The sequence below is a fragment of the Myotis davidii genome, unplaced genomic scaffold, assembly GCF_000327345.1.
Source record: "Myotis davidii unplaced genomic scaffold, ASM32734v1 scaffold638, whole genome shotgun sequence".
NCBI classification, from domain to species: domain Eukaryota; kingdom Metazoa; phylum Chordata; class Mammalia; order Chiroptera; family Vespertilionidae; genus Myotis; species Myotis davidii.
This window is the reverse complement of record NW_006289391.1, coordinates 419,673-436,216: the sequence shown is the minus strand read 5'-3', so window position 1 is coordinate 436,216 and position 16,544 is coordinate 419,673. Positions and strand designations below refer to the sequence as shown.

The following is a 16,544-nucleotide window of genomic DNA, read 5'->3' as shown; positions in this document are numbered from 1 at the left end:
TGCTCAGAGAGCCCTGCACTGGGAAGGAGAGATTTGGGTTTCATCGTCGTTTCCTTACTTGAAAATGGGGTCACACTGTACTGCTTATCTTATAGCATTGTTGTGGGTGTTCAACAAGAAAATGAATGTCAAAGAATATGTATATTTTTAAAAACTATGAAAGCTACACAAATTAATATAGCGATTGTTCGTAGCTAGAGCAACACCATGAGAGAGGCCTATTTTCAAACCCCCTCAATAAGACAGCAGCTCTTATCTGTATATGACTTGCGGCGTTCCCAAAGCATGTCAACAATTGTGTAGCCCACTTCCTCCTTCTGAAGCATCTGTGAGGTGCTTATATTTTATTTCTCTCCTGGTATATGGGAGCTTGGGAAGGGCCCTTGTTGCCTAGATAAGAGGTACATGAGGGCAACAAAAACAAGTGGGTGGGCCTGTTTGGACAAGGGTATGGCTATGGAGCACTAGATAAGCAGACACACATCATGTGCTGTGCCTCAAGTCAGCCACTGCCCAATCCAAGGCCGGGGTCTGTGACAGATGCTCAGAGCCCAGCAGGAGTGCACTGGACTGAAAGCACTTACACAGCAACATGTGTGCCTGGGCTCTCGTTTTTCCAGGAAGCAAGGAATACAGGAGACAGGACACACAAACAGCTCATTACATACCCGTGTTTCCTTCTGCATCCGGTTTATCGAGAGGATACTCAGGCATGCACTCTAAGAAGAGATCAAAGATGGCTGCTGCATTCTCTTTGCCATATTGTCCCAAAATGTGCAGTGGCGACTGGCCTCTGACAAAACAAGTGGAAAAGTTAGGTATGTATCTGCCACAGCCATCATCCAGAAAAGAAATGAGATTTTCTGAACTCTGTGATGCTGGACAAATCAAAAAACACATAATCCTATATAATAAAAGCATAATATGCAAATCAACCAGTAGGCGGGGGGATGGGCCGGTGAGCAGGCGGCATCAGGACAGCCCAGGCATGTGCCAGCAGGCAGAGGGAGGGGACAGCAATGGTGGGGGGAAGTGACAGTGACCAGTGATGGTGGAGGGGTAAGGGAAGGGGGGGCGGGACCACGCCGACCAGCACTGTCCCCTGATCAGCTACCTGGTCGCCTCCCACAGAGGGAGGCCAGACTGAAGCTTAGGCCCACTCCTCACTAGGGGGAGCGGGCCTAAACCGCCAGTAAGACATCCCCTGAGGGCTCCCAGACTGTGAGAGGGTGCAGGCCGGGCTGAGGGACCCTTTGAGTGCACGAATTTTCATGCACTAGGCCTCTAGTAGGTTATAAAAGTTTTTCTAAAAAGTATTCTTCAAAAAGAAAAATTCTAGGGTACCAAAGCCTGGTCCAGTGCCGCAGTGGCCAGTTCTGCAGCGTGTGTGTGGGGCTAATGCGAGGCACCAGTGACCACCAGCTTCAAGGGGCAGCCAGGCATGTGGCGCACTGGCCTCTGCTCTGGCCCACACACACTCACCGCACACTCACCTTAGGTTAAAGGCTTCAGCGTCCACGGTGCACTCAGTCAGGAGGACCCGGATGTTGTTGAGTCGACCATGCATGACAGCGAGATGAAGAGCTAGGGAATAGAGCCGCTTACTGTGCAAGCCCGGAAGCACACACAGGAAATCTTGACTGCTCCTCACCCTCACAAACCTTGCTCTAAAAGGGACGCAGACAGAGCAGCTGCGGTCCACTTATATCCTTTCCAAACTTTTTTTTTTTTAAATATATTTTATTGATTTTTTACAGAGAGGAAGGGAGAGAGATAGAGAGTTAGAAACATCAATGAGAGAGAAACATCGATCAGCTGCCTCCTGCACATCTCCCACCGGGGATGTGCCCGCACCCCAGGTACATGCCCTTGACTGGAATCGAACCTGGGACCCTTCAGTCCGCAGGCCGACGTTCTATGCACTGAGCCAAACCGGTTTCGGCTCCTTTCCAATCTTCACCACCCCCAAGAATGAGCCATAAATGCAACCTTACAAGACTTTGCTTTCTGCTTCCACAGTTACCCAAAAATGAGCTTTAATGGTTTCCTAAGGAGCCACTTTCGGCTTCAGAGGTTACCATTCAGATCATAGGCTGCTCAGAGCCTGGACAGTGGCATGTTGGATGCCTGGCTCAGAGCCTTCCCTGCCATGCTCTGCTCCTATGAAAGCCAGCCTCCCTGAGGGGGAGCAGACCCAAGAGTGCAGTGGCCAGTTCTGCAGCGTGTATGTGGGGCTAATGCACCTCCACCCCTAGAATGGAGGGACTGCTTAAGGCACTCAGCACTGGACAAAAGGGAACGACTGGGAATTACCATTATTTCCATTCTCATCCACAGCAGCAAAGTCCACTCCATTCTCCAAGAGGACCGAGCAGATGGTGGGCAGGTCCTGCTGGGCAGCGAGATGGAGGGCGGTCTGGCGGTGCTTGGTTAATTCATTCACTTTGGCTCCTGCAAGAAGCTGTTGAAGTTGATCACATGAGCAGCCTCTTTGCCACAACCAAACAAAGTCCTACTTAAGGGGGCCAAGCCTGTCTGACTCTGACATCCACGGAGTCTATCCTGCTAGCAAAACTGGGAGCATAGGGCCTCACACACACTCCTGGCATAAGCCAGCAAACTTGCCCAAGGACAAACCGACAATCATCAAAATGTTAAAAAGGCATTCCTTCAGACACAGAAATTTCTACCTGTAAGCATCAGTACATAAAATTATACAAGACTGCAATGATGTTCACTATTAAGGATGTCCGTTATTTAGAAAAGTAAAACCAGATTGCAAAAAGGATTTAGTTATGAAAATGACAATATAGCCTGGCTGGCATGGCTCAGTGGTTGAGTGTCTACCTACAAACCAGGAGATCACGATTCAATTTCCGATCAGGGCACATGCCCAGGTTGTGGGCCCAGTGTATGGGGTGCAGGAGGCAGCCAATCAATGATTCTCTCTCATCATTGATATTTCTATTATCTCCCTCCTTCTCCCTCTCTGAAATCAATAAAAATATTTTTTTAAATAAAGTATTAAAATATTTAAACAAAAAAGTCAAATTAGGAGACAGTATGATAGTATTATTCATTTGGAGAGAGAGACACAGAGAAATATGTATACATTCACATATAAACATAGAAACTGAAGGTATTTAAAAACATATATACCAAACTCAGGGGAAAAGTTGAGGGTTCAAGAGATACCTTTTGCTTTATATCCATCCGTATATGCTTTAAGTTTTTCACAATAAGCATGTACTATTTTTTCTTAAGAGGGGAAGGAGAGGGAGGGGAGGAGGGAAGAGAGAGAGACATCAATGTGAGAGAGAGGAATATTGATGGGTTACCTCCCAACCTGCCATTGAATCCAAACCCTATGTATGTGCCCTGACTGGGAATAGAACCCACATCCCTTTGGTGCATGGGACAACACGCCAAGCAACTGAGCCAAACGGCCGGGGCTAGCATGTACTACTGTTATATTATTTTCTAAAAGAAAGACCGTAACAAAAAAGACAGAATCAAAGGCAGGAAGGACCTTTAAATAATATCTGTTAGTTTAGCATTTGAAATTCATTCAGAATCCACTTTCTGACAAAGTTTCACAGACGGCTGCTACTAACAGAAAAGGATCTGCAGTTTGCAGTCAGAGGTGTTTGCTCCCCTGAGGGCTGAGGCCCCTAGTTCCTGTCTGTGTGCAGGCACTCTGCCTCTGGGAAAACCCGGACACTGGTTAGCTGCTCTGCTTCTCACCCTGACTTTCCAGTCCCAGGCAAACCAGCTTCTGGGCACCCAGTCAAGTCAATCATAGGTCCAGACAGGACACAGCACAGAGGGGTATTCATGGTCACAAGTGCTAGGGATCATAGCTAACCCTAGGTTGGTTAACTGGAGGAGGGGCGAGTTTGGGTAAAGGCATTATGCAATGCGAATAGGTTCTAACATTAAGCTGTACCAATTCACAAACAAAGGACTGGATGGTCACTGGAGGATCTGCTATTTCTACTCCTATCACTGTGAGCTCAGGACTTGGTAAGGCAAAGGTATGACCTTGGTGAAGGGACCCTCCAACCTCCCTAGGCTCTCAGTGTGGCAGGCGGACAGATGAAATGCACCCCTATGTTCACTGCAGCATTATTTACAATAGCTAAGATACAGAGACAACCTACGTGCCCATCATGGGTGAATGGGTAAAGAAGATATGATGTGCATGTAGATACAACATGCATGTATACAGCGTATGTACACATATTATATATATACTAGAGGCCCAGTGCACAAAAATTTGTGCACTTGGGGGGCGGGGGGTGCGTTCCTCAAGCCTGTGCCCTCTTGCAGTCTGGGACCCCTCAGGGGATGACCACCTGCTGGCTTAGGCCCGCTCCCTGGGGGATTGGGCCTAAGCTGGCAGTCAGACAGCCCTCTGGCAGCCCAGGAGCCCCCCAGTCGTTCTGCTGTTAGGGTCAATTTGCATATTAACCTTTTATTATATAGGATAGAGGCCTGGTGCACGGGTGGGGGCCAGCTAGTTTCCCCGGAAGGGTGTCCTGGATCAGGGTGGGGGTCCTGCTGGGGTACCTGACCAGCCTGGGTGAGGGGCTAATGGCTGTTTGCAGGCCGGCCACAGTCCCTTCAGGGTGAGGGGGCCACCTGGGGTGCCTGGCCAGCCTGAATCAGAGGCTGATGGCTATTTGCAGGCTGGCCAAGCCCCCTAGTGGGGACCCTCACCCCATGGGGGTGTGGTCAGAAGGCCCAAGGCCCCACAGCAGCTTACATTGCTTCACAGCTGGGCCTCATCTGGGTACCTCCTCACCCCAGCCTGGGTGAGGCACTGAGGGCTGTTTTCAGGCTGGTCACGCCTTCCCCTCCCCCCGGCAACCCAAGCTCCCAGCCTCTCTTTTTTTTCTGGGATTTATTTATCTTCTATAATTGAAATTTTGTAGCCTTGAGCGGAGGCCATGGCCGTCTGGAAGCAGGTATCTGGGATTTATTTATCTTCTATAATTGAAAATTTGTAGCCTTGAGCGGAGCCGAGGGCCAGCCAGGGCAGGTGGGAAGCTTGGCTTCCTCCATCGCTGGGGGCAACCCAAGCCTCCTGGTCACTCCAGCTCCGTGGTCACTGCCATCTTAGTTGGGATGATTTGCATACTCGCTCCTGATTGGCTTGTGGGTGTGGCTTGTGCATAGCGGAGGGACGGTTAATTTGCATGTTTCTCTTTTATTGTATAGGATAGTGTGTATATGTAGACTATATACTACAGATGTACAACATACACACACACACACACACACACACAAAATGGAATTCTATTCAGCCATTAAAACAGAATGATCCTGGAGAAACCAAGATGGCAGCATAGGTAAACACAGGAAATTGCTGCTTCGAACAACCACTTCAAAAATACAACTAAAAGACAAAACGGACATCATCCAGAACAGGAAGGCTGGCTGAGTGGAAATTCTACAACTAGAAGGAAAGAGAAAAGCACACTGAGACTCAGAAAAGGTGCGGAAGTAAAGTGCAGAGGTACGGAGGCGCAAGTGGAAAGGGCTGGCAAATGAGGACACGGTTGTCTTTTTCAATTGGGAGGGAGTCTCAAGTTCCTGACTGCTCTGAACTCCAGTTCCAGGCGAGTTTCTGGGGACCCAGACTCATACGGGGAGAAACTGGACTGTCTGGCATCGGTCGGAACTCGAGGGCGGCTTTCTCTCAGAGGTGCTGGCAGTGATTACCGGGACACTGAGACGCGGGGCCTCTTAGGTCGGACTGAGGATCAGCCATAGCTGTTTGATCCGCCCTGTTGATTCCCTGAGACCCCGACCCACACAAACTGTGCGCAGAGGCTTTTGCATATGAAAGGCCTGGCCCTTGGCAATCTGAAATTTACCTAACAAACTGCAGCTGGGTCAGAGAGACCCAGAACTTCCAAAAGAAGGCCCAAGGCCCCACAGCAGCTTACACTGCTTCACAGCTGGGCCTCATCTAGGCACCTCCAAACTCCAACCAAAGAAGAGGAATCTGAAGATCTCTCCATAGCTCCTGCTGGGTAGCCTCAGGCAGAGGCTAAATTAGCACCTCCTTAGAGATCCAAGAGCCAGTGTACCCAGTGGTCAGAGTGGGACCATCCAGATTACAACTCCTCAGATCCATAAGGGACACATTCAGGGGGCAGACTCAGTGAGTACCAAAGCCCCACTGAAGCAAGTCTTGCCCCAGAAGGGTGTCTCCAGCACAGAAGTTCTCCCACTGCAGACACAGATGATTCTCACAGCCAATTGGCCTGGAGGTCAATTCCTCCCAGTGATACCTACAACAATCAAGGCTTAACTACAACAAGACTGTGCACAAAGCCCACAAAGGGGTGCACCAAGAGTGTCCACCTCAGGTAATTGGGGAGGCTGAGCCACTCGGCCCTATAGGACACCTAGCACAGAAAGCCACTCTATCAACACAGGGAAGCATAAAAAAAGCGGAGACAAAGAAACAGGTCACAAATGACAGAAATGGAGGAAAGCAAACTACTGGATATAGTGTTCAAAACCACACTTATAAGGTTTTTCAAGAATTTTCTAGAAACCGCCAATAAATTTAGTGAGACCCTCAAGAAATCTAGTGAGACCCTTGAGGATATGAAAAAGGACCAACTAGAAATTAAGCATACACTGACTGAAATAAAGAATATTATACAGAGCTCCAACAGCAGACTAGAGGATCGCAAGAATCAAGTCAAAGATTTGAAATACGAAGAAGCAAAAAACACCCAACCGAAAAAGCAAAAAGAATCCAAAAATATGAAGATAGTGTAAGGATCCTCTGGGACAACTTCAAGCGTACCAACATCCGAATTATAGGGGTGCCAGAAGAAGAGAGAGCAAGATATTGAAAACCTATTTGAAGAAATAATGACAGAAAATTTCCCCTACCTGGTGAAAGAAATAGACTTATAAGTCCAGGAAGCGCAGAGAACCCCAAACAAAACGAATCCAAAGAGGACCACACCAAGGCACATCATAACTACCTACAAGGGAATACCCATACGACTATCAGCTGATTTCTCAACAGAAACTATGCAGGCAAGAAGGGAGTGGCAAGAAATATTCAAAGTGATGAATGCCAAGAACCTACAACCAAGATTACTTTCCTCAGCAAAGCTATCATTCAGAATTGAACGTCAGATAAAGAGCTTCACAGATAAGAAAAAGCTAAAGGAGTTCATCACCACCAAACCAGTATTATATGAAATGCTGAAAGGTATCCTTTAAGAAGAGGAGGAAGAAGAAAAAGGTAAAGATACAAATTATGAACAACAAATACACGTCTATCAACAAGTGAATCTAAAAATCAAGTGAATAAATAATCTGATGAACAGAATAAACTGGTGAATATAATAGAATCCGGGGCATAGAAAGGGAATGGACTGACTATTCTTGGGGGGAAAGGGGTGTGGGGGGTGCGGGAAGAGATTGAACAAAAATCCTACACCTATGGATGAGGACAGTGTGGGGGGTAAGGGCAGAGGGTGGGGTGGGAACCGGATGGAGGGGAGCTTAGGGGGGGAAAAAGAGGACAACTGCAATACTCTGAACAATACAGATTTAATTTTTAAAAAAGATTAAAAAAACAAACAAAACCAGAATGATCCTGGCCAATGTTGCTCAGTGGTTGAGTGTCGACCGATGAACAAGGTCATGGTTCGATTCCGGGTTGCAGGCTCAATCCCCAGGAGGATGTGCAGGAGGCAGTTAATCAATGATTCTCTCTCATCACTGATAATTCCATTTCTCTCTCTCTTTCTGATGCCAATAAAAACATATTTTCTAAAAAAATTTACAAACAAACAAACAACAACAAAACCAGAATGAAATCTTGCCATTTGTGACAAGTTGGATGAACACTGAGGGCATTATGCTTTGTGAATTAAGTCAGTGAGAGAAAGACAGATATCATTATTATAGCACTTATATTTAGAATTTAAAAAAATAAAAAAACCCCAAGCTCATAGACACAGAATAGATTTTGGTAGTTGCTAGAGGATGTGGTAGGCAAAATGGGTGAAGAGACTCAAAAGGTACAAACTTAGTTATAAAAGAAGTCAGTCACAGGATGTCATGCAGAGCATGGTGATTATAGTTACTAATACTGTTGTATATTTGAAAATTCTAAAGAGTAATTCTTAAAAGACATCATCACAAGACAAAAAAATTTTTGTGATTATATATGGTGACAGATGTTAATTAGACTTATTGTGGTGACCATTTTGCAATATATACAAACTAGAGGCCTGGTGCACAGATTCATGCACTAGTGGGGTCCCTCAGCCTGGCCTGCGCCCTCTGGCAATCCAAGACCCCTCGGGGATATCGGACTGCCAGTTTCCCCCGAGGGATGTAGTAGTGGCGAAGCAAAGTGTCCAGGGAGGAGCCTGAGCCTGGGCCAGGCTCTGTGCCGCTCCCGCTCATTCTGGGCCCTACTGCACCTGCTGTTGCCCTGTAGTGCTGCCAAAGAGGCTGGAGAGGCTCACGCTGCTCCAGCTGTGCTCGCCAGCATTTGGCACCTGTTGGTCATCTGAGCAGCGCTCCTGCTGTGGGAGCACACTGACCACCAGGGGGCAGCTCTAGCGTTGAGCGTCTATCCCCTTGTGGTTAATGCACATCATAGCAACTGGTCGACGTTTCGGTTGCTTAGGCTTTTATATATATAGACTAGAGGCCTGGTGCATGGATTCATGCACTGGTGGGGCCCCTTGTCCTGGCCTGTGGGGATCGGACTGAAATCGGCTCTCCAACATCCCCCGAGGAGTTCCAGATTGCAAGAGGGTAGTACTTGGTTGACCCACTCCAGAATTGGGCTCCCTCCTCTCTCATTCCCCCTGGTGGTTATTGTGTGTCATAGCTACTGGTTGGAGTGTCTTCCCCCTGGTGGTCATTGCACATCATAGCTACCGGTTGGATGGTTGAACAGTTGGACGGTCGCTTAGGCTTTTACATAAATAGATATCAATGTTATATACCCGAAACTAATGTTAGATATTAATTATAACTCAAAAAAAAAAAGAGGAGAGTGAAAGAGAGAGAGAGAGAGAGAACGCACATGCGCATACCAGAAAGCCCCAGCTGAGCGCCTGACACAGAGCAAGCAATCAGAAGGGGATGTCCTTTCCCTAGATGCTCCCACCACCTCTGCCACCCAAATCCTGCTTTCTCTCGTGGCCTCACCCAGGACCTGCCTGCCCAAGCAGCCCACTGGGACTTAGGATATGCTGATACACCTGCTTCTCCAGCACATGACTTACTCCCCCCCAAATGTGCAATGGCCTTTCACAGTAACTAGAAAACACCTATGGTGAGAGATCTGGCACACATTCTACCACATGCTTTGTCTGCATGTTTCATGTAATGTTTCGGCAACACTTACCAAATTGCGGACGATAATCTCTGAGCCTGCTTGGACAGCAAGGTGCAAAGGGGTCAACTTGGAAGCATCCTGGACTCTGGAATTCACATTAGCCTGGACACTGATCAGGAACAGGACACTTTCAATATCAGAGTTCTGAACTGCCACATGAAGAAAATTCCGGCCCTTGTTATCCACCTGAGGCAAGAAACAAAATATGAGTGGGCTCCCCCATGCAAGAGTGGCTCCTCGAGCACCTGCGGGCTGCTCTGACCACTGGAGAAGTCATGGCATTGCCTTCCCTCAGTTCCAGGAAGGCCCCACCCCAAACAGGCCACTTGACATATATGTACACATGCCCGTGTGTGCATGGTCATCCTCACGGGCAGGGAAAGGCAGCCACTGCACTGGCCCAGCAGTGCTGGTGCCCTTGCACAGCAGGAGCTAGACTTGGAAAGCCAAGAAACAGACAACCTAAAGGACAGGGAAAGGACGGTACCAACACACTGCAATATCAGGGAAAGGCAAGGGTGGAGGTTAACTTTGGGAGCCCCTTGCTTTAGCTAAAACAGGCACCCAGCATCCTAGCACCACAGCAAAAATGCCAGCCTGACCCCAAACAGTCAAACAAATCTTCAGAAAATTTCCTCTTTTATAGAGCTACAGGATGACAGTACATATTGGGGAGGCAACCAACAGTGTAACGAAGACTTTGCTTCAGGATGTAAAGCAGACAAAAGCTCACTCAAATCAAAATACAGAGATTCCTGCCCTAACTGGTTTGGCTCAGTGAATGGAGTGTCAGCCTGCGGACTGAAGGGTCCCAGGTTCAATTCTGGTCAAGGGTATGTATCTTGGTTGCGGGCACATCCCCAGTAGGGAGTGTGCAGGAGGTAGCTGATCGATGTTTCTAACTCTCTATCCCTTTCCCTTCCTTTCTGTAAAAAAAAAATCAAAAAACCAAAACAAAAAACTACAGTGAGTCCTGCAGTTGTAAGAGCTGCCACATCAGTATGAGTGCTCAGTGAGAAGTGAGGGAGACTCCGACATGCTGCACACACATAGCACAGTCCCTAACACATTTCCACAGTGTGCGCTGGTATCACAGCAATGTATCTGCAAAAGACTCTGATCAACAGTACCAGTTTCACACTAGACTGAGAAGAAACCTGAGATGACTGTCCATTCTTGCACATTTTACAGAGCTGAGCATCCTGCACGATGCAGCCACACCTACGTAAACGCTGAAGACACGACATACAGAAGTCTGAACACCAAGCTACAGTCTTCAACTATCTGAGATTGTTGCAAGGTCCCAAGTTTCCATCTACCTTCAGAAATGGCTACTCAACGCCTTGGCAGTATTCTAAGTGCTCAACAGAGACTCAAACAAACCCATCCCAGCTCCCGCCTCAGATCAGTTGCTGCTGTCATTTCCCACCCAATCTGCTGTTTCAGGTCAACAGTTCACCATTCAGAAAGAACAGGACAACTGAGCCTGCTAAGTGGAATGATAACTTAACTCCTCTAAAATATGCAGAAAGTTGCCCAAATCACACCAAAAGCTCAAGTCAATTTTAATCTCTTAAACATATTCATTATTAGGGCAATTAAATAACCAAAGGCAAAGAGTGAGCTCAGTTGCATGTGACACCATTATGTGGCAGACACACAGGACAGAACAGTAACCTCATCCCACACTGACAGGACATCTAAATGGTCAGGTTTTAAGAAAGGGGAGTATAATTTCAAAACAATGTCTTTACATAGAAGAGACCTATATGACTGGAGACCTATCTTTACTCTCCATGGAACAGGCTCTGCCCTGCTCAGGACACCGTAGAGAACGCTGGGTGCTGGTCACTCACCTGCTCTGCAGCCCCGGACTCGCGTTTCAGGATGGCCTCGGCCGCCTTGTTGTTCTTGTAAGTCATGGCGCAGGCAAAAGGGGTCAGCCCTTGTCTGTCTCGGACATTCAAGTGGATGTCAGGGTGAGAAATCAACAGCTGAATGATGACACTATGTTGGTTGCTGATGGCCACATGGATAGGCGTTCTTCCTTCTGCATCCTACAGGACAAGGCACAGATTTCAATCTTCAAATGAATGACAAAACTCAGGGTTTTAAAATATAAAGGGAAATAACTTTTAAACTAAATTTGGTTCTCAGAATCAATACTGCCACCCAGTGTTGGAAATCAGCTCTGAAGCCAAGCAGAGAAGACTAAAAGCCACTCCCCATCCCCTGCCCTAGTGACCTAGGGGCACATACACACTTGTTTACAAGATCTGCAGTCAAACTCACTTCCAAGTTACACTCTCCTTCTCTGACTAACTACAGGGCCGCCCACATAAATGTTCATGACTCAGGGATGCTCAGTTGATCTACTGGAACATTTTACTGAACACTGTCCAGATGCTCCTCAACTTACAGTGGCGCAATATCCCAATAAACCTATCGTAAGTGAAATATCTTTTAAGTCGAAAATGCATTTACCACACCCAACCTACAGAACACCATTAACTTAGCCTCGCCTACCTTAAATGTGCTCAGAACACTTACTCTATCTTACAACTGGGCAAAATAATCTAACACAATCTCACGTAATTTACTAAATTATGCGTATCACTTTTGTACTGTCATAGAGTTGAAAAATCACTAAGTCAACCATATCATGAGTTGGGGACTGTGTGTATGCAGCCTGGGAGTAGAACTAACTCTGAATGGAAATCTTTAGCCGGGATAGGAGGCTAAGCCAAGTTGAAGGATCAAGGCACAAAGAAGAAAAGCCTCGACGTGAAATCACTGAAGTGACTAGGCAGGCTAGTAACTTCCTCTGTCTGTAGCTTAGCCCCATTTGTGGTAAAGCAGACCCGGGACTGAGAATCTGCAGGGCCCCTTTGCCAAAAGGGGAGCTTTTCCCTAATCCCGGGGTTACCAACACTCCCCCTGGAGAAGAGAGACTCTCCATACCTGTGCATTTACATTGGCACCAAACTCCAGAAGACACTGGACCGTCTCTTCCAGTCCCCAGGAGGCTGCCAAATGCAAGGGCGTCTGCCCGTCTCTGGCCTCTTCCTCGCCTTCTCCATTAGCACCGGGCTGTCTGGGACTGTTCACATCGCAGCCGCTGAAGAGCAGGGGGAAATGAAAGGAAGGCTTCAAGTGCCAAGCTTCCACCCAGCCTCCAGGCATGCAGGTAAGTACCCAGCAGCAGCCCTGTCCAATCCAACAAAAAGCTCCGCCCCAGGGACTGCTGTCTTGGCTTTAAATGTCAGTGTCAGTGTCTGGGTCCCCCCTCCCACAGATTCTTCTGTACTGGTCTTGGGGACAGGACAGCCTGGGCAGCAGAACTCTACATGCCCCCAGGGGAGCTGCATGCACTTAAAGTTCGAGAACCACTACTCTACAGGTTTCCTGCATGACTTGTCTCCCACACAGCCTGTACTAAGAAGCTATGGAGCCTGTTATGGCTCATGTATCTTTGAGGGGGTCCTGCAAGAGGCCATCTGGTCTCCCAGCGACCCTCCTCACCCCCGAGCCTCCTGGCTTCATTGTGTAAACTGGCCTGATTTGACTGTGGGCACCTGCAGGAGGCTGACAGCAGATTCTCTGATCTGGGCACTCAAGGTCCTTTCCTCACAAATGAGTCACATCTCTTGGCTGACTTAACTTGACAGACAGTGACCCCTTGATAGCCTTAATTAGGAGAGTCCGGCCAACAAGACTGTAGCCAACAGTCTTGCTGAATAAAAAAGATTTGAAGAGATACTTAGTCTTCTCAGACCTGCGAATAAGGAAGCAGGTGGTGGACTCGTTGTTCTCGTCGATGGCTCTGTGCAGGAGTGTCTGAAGGCACCCGCTAGGTCCCGGGCCCCAGCATGTGGCATCACAGCCATGTCTGACCTGCAGAAAAACGAGTTACTCACAACCCTGTTTGGGAAAGGCCAACATTTTCATTACCATCTTGGAGCTCTATGTGCATCATTAGATTCATTTTTAGGCAAGACACGGTTGTTAATGAACTGATAATGATTTTTATCTGAATCATTCATCAGATTTACAAACAATTATTAAAACCTGCTCTGTGCAAGTGTGCACAAGTCCTTGAAGTGATGTGTTTAGGAAATATGAGAGATATATTTAATTAGTGCCCTCTTGAGTTGTGTTCTAGAAGGAATAGAAAACACACACAAAGAATAGAATGCGAGCACGTGCGCATGCCCCAGTAACACCCACCTATAATTAACAGGGAAAGTCAGTAACCACTGGGTAAAGCCCCCAGGTGCAAATGCCTTATTGTCACATTTCAGGCTCTTTAAAAAGCTAATAACTTCCAGAGTTACCTCTGCTTTGGGGGCCTATCTTCTGAACATGGAGACAAAACTGAGATTTGGGAATGTGTCACTCTGGTGATAGCCAGGGTAGCCCACATCAAATTAACCCACCTCAGAGCAGATTCCTGAGGAAACTCTTGCTTCTTGGCAGTTTTCTTGATACAAGCAGCCTAAAGAATGGGTCATCCGAGACCATGCTGAACTGCAAGTCTCTCTAGTGTGATTTCCTACTGCTCGTCCTTGGCTCAGTCTGTTACCTGGCAGATCTCTTGCTCTTTGTGGCCACTTTAGGTACCAAATCCATCTCTGACACAAAATATCCCCATGTGTAAAAAGAGGCTAAAGTTGAGTCTGACGCACCAGAGTCGAAGCGATGTCCTCCAGATTATTTGCCAGCGCGAGCCACAATGGGGGGTTCCCCTTCTCATCCGGCACGGACATGTCAGCTCCTCGGGTGCAGATGGCATCCACTACAAGCGGGAGCTGATTTTTGATGGCCAGCTGAAGGGCTGTCTCCCCATCCCGAGTCCTGCTAGGACATGCACACCACAACCACCATTTGTAGTGAAAGCCAAACGACAAAGGGTGCCCTTCTGGGCAGTCCAGAGGCCTGAATCCACCGTATCCCTTAAACTAATTCATTCACATTCATTAATATCCTTTCCGAGAAATATAACCTGTCAATAGCATCTGTCCCAGATCTTTGAAAACATACAGCCATGCCGTCCTATGTCACAGGAAAGTAATGGTCCAACACTGCAGGGCGTTGAAATCTGAAGGATGTGTAGCTGCTTCTAACAGCATCTCAAAGCAGTGCAAGTTTAACTGCATGCATTTCCCCCTCAAGCATTTTGACAGCTCATGTATTGGAATGTTCTTCGTTATAACTGAAATTCTTACTCAAGTGATTTGAGACTCCCTTTTAATGAGACAGTGCAAGTGGGGGGTGGGGGGAAGAGCACAAGTGCACGGTCACGCCCAGTTTCTGCACCGCATTTACCTCAGAGCCCTCGTCCCTCCCCCTATCTGACAAGGACAACAGTATGTCCCACAGGCAGGGCCATGCCCATGAACCACCTCGAGTCAGAGAGACCTGCGCTGCCGCGGCTCAGCCCACCTGACGTTTATGTCCGCCTGGTGCTCCAGGAGAAAGAGCGCGCTCTTGCTGTCCTGCCGCTGTATGGCCATGTGCAGCAGCGTCTGCCCGTCCGACATGGTGTCGTTGATGCCCGCCCCGGAGCCCAGCAGCTGGGCTGCGATCGTGTGCATGCCTGGGAAATAAGCAAGCCCCGGTTAATGCATGTCCCCACTTCTCCAGCATCTCACTGCAACAAACACACCCTCTCCACTTCTCAAAGCCGGCAGTTTTTAAACTGGGTATTACAGGCTTAACCCAAACGGGAAAGTTATTTTACAACCAAGCCCTCCCCACCTCCTTGCTTCTCTCCCTCTCTCCCTCACCCCCTCCTGACTGCCGCTGTCTGTGTGCAGGTATCAACAGCCTCGCGCACAGCCTTACCTGTCCATAATGCCAGGCCCAGCACAGTCTGGTCTCGGGAATCCTTGAGGCTGAAGTCCGGAATAATTTGCAAGTTGTTGGTGGCATGAAGAGCATTAGCTAAATTTTTTTAAAGGAAAAGAACACTTGATTTCACCATCCCAATAATCATATTTAAAGTATCCAAGAGAGTAAGAGATCAGTTTCAAACTGACTGGCTAAAATACAAACTGACAAATCTTGTGGAGAGTGGAAGTCAAGAAATCTAACACATGGGGAAAGAAATTCTAAGCTTATGAGGAAAATGAAAATTTTTAAAGTTTAAAACATTGAATCTTCATTAAAGGAAACTAGACTCCACTGTGGAAACACACGTTAATTACCTGATTGTGGAAAAGAGGATCAAAACCATGCCTTGGCAATGTTTTCCTAAATGTAATTCCTACCATCTTACCATTCCTGTGAAGACCAAGAAAAGGCGCATTCTACCCAAAGCCCCACTGCCTCCACAGCAGTGCTAGAAAGGGTGAGCCTTCGCCAGGACACAGGTGAGAGTCCCCTAAGCCGGGGCAGGAGAGAACGCTGAGGCTGACTTTCTGAGGGGAACTGCGGGGGCTTCCGTGGTTCACTGCCAGGACGGCTGAGGCAGAGAGGACTGGTGGCTCCTAGAGGACCTGCCACAGCAGAGTTCTCCAAGAACGCTCATGCCAAAGCAAAGCTTTGCTTGACCTCCACGGAAATGCCTGGGCAAACACCCACAAAAAAGGACAGTCAAAGGTCCTAACACCTTAACCCGGCGGGTGAAACGGGCAGGCCCCACCCTGAACATGTACACTGCAGCCAGGAGCCAGACTATATGCTTCTCTAATTTATCTGAGAAACGCACCAGGAAAGAAGCATCACCTCGGTAGTGACCTCTCAGCACCACCATCCCCAGGTCACAGGGGCCGGCAGCAGTTCCTACCACCCACCTTTCTGTTCCAGGATGACAGACACTACATCTGGGTGATTATAGGCGATGGCCATGTGCAACGGCGTCTGCAGGTAGATGCTGCCCACGGAGTTGGCCAGGGACGCAGCCTCCTTTGGCAGAGGCGGAGCTTCCTCGGTCTGCAGGTTTGGGTTGGCACCTTGCTGCAGGAGCTCTGCGGTGAGGTTGGCCAGGCCGTGCCTACAGGCCGTGTGCAACGGGGTTTCTCCCTGAACAGAAACACATGATCCAAAGGAGAGCACTTTCAGGCTGGGAGTTCTACTCATAGCCTAAGTGCTGAAACTCAGGTCCCAGTGGCAGTCACAGCTCTTGGCTCATCCTGTCACCAGCTGG

At 48.1% G+C, this 16,544-nt stretch overlaps 1 protein-coding gene across 3 annotated transcripts in view; it reads right to left on the bottom strand.

Moving 5' to 3' along the window:
* The window catches only part of ANKFY1 (ankyrin repeat and FYVE domain containing 1), a 71,713-nt gene that overhangs the window by 7,418 nt on the left and 47,751 nt on the right, over positions 1-16,544 (bottom strand). For all 3 annotated transcript variants that reach the window (XM_006761480.2, XM_015562447.1, XM_006761481.2), the window contains 11 exons: positions 16,192-16,420; positions 15,242-15,340; positions 14,840-14,993; positions 14,083-14,251; positions 13,173-13,291; positions 12,359-12,515; positions 11,254-11,454; positions 9,407-9,583; positions 2,314-2,461; positions 1,494-1,584; positions 669-793 (listed from right to left, as the gene is read on the bottom strand). In XM_006761480.2, coding sequence (XP_006761543.1) covers positions 669-793; positions 1,494-1,584; positions 2,314-2,461; positions 9,407-9,583; positions 11,254-11,454; positions 12,359-12,515; positions 13,173-13,291; positions 14,083-14,251; positions 14,840-14,993; positions 15,242-15,340; positions 16,192-16,420 — 1,669 coding nt within the window. The remainder of the gene's footprint in view (positions 1-668; positions 794-1,493; positions 1,585-2,313; positions 2,462-9,406; positions 9,584-11,253; positions 11,455-12,358; positions 12,516-13,172; positions 13,292-14,082; positions 14,252-14,839; positions 14,994-15,241; positions 15,341-16,191; positions 16,421-16,544) is intronic.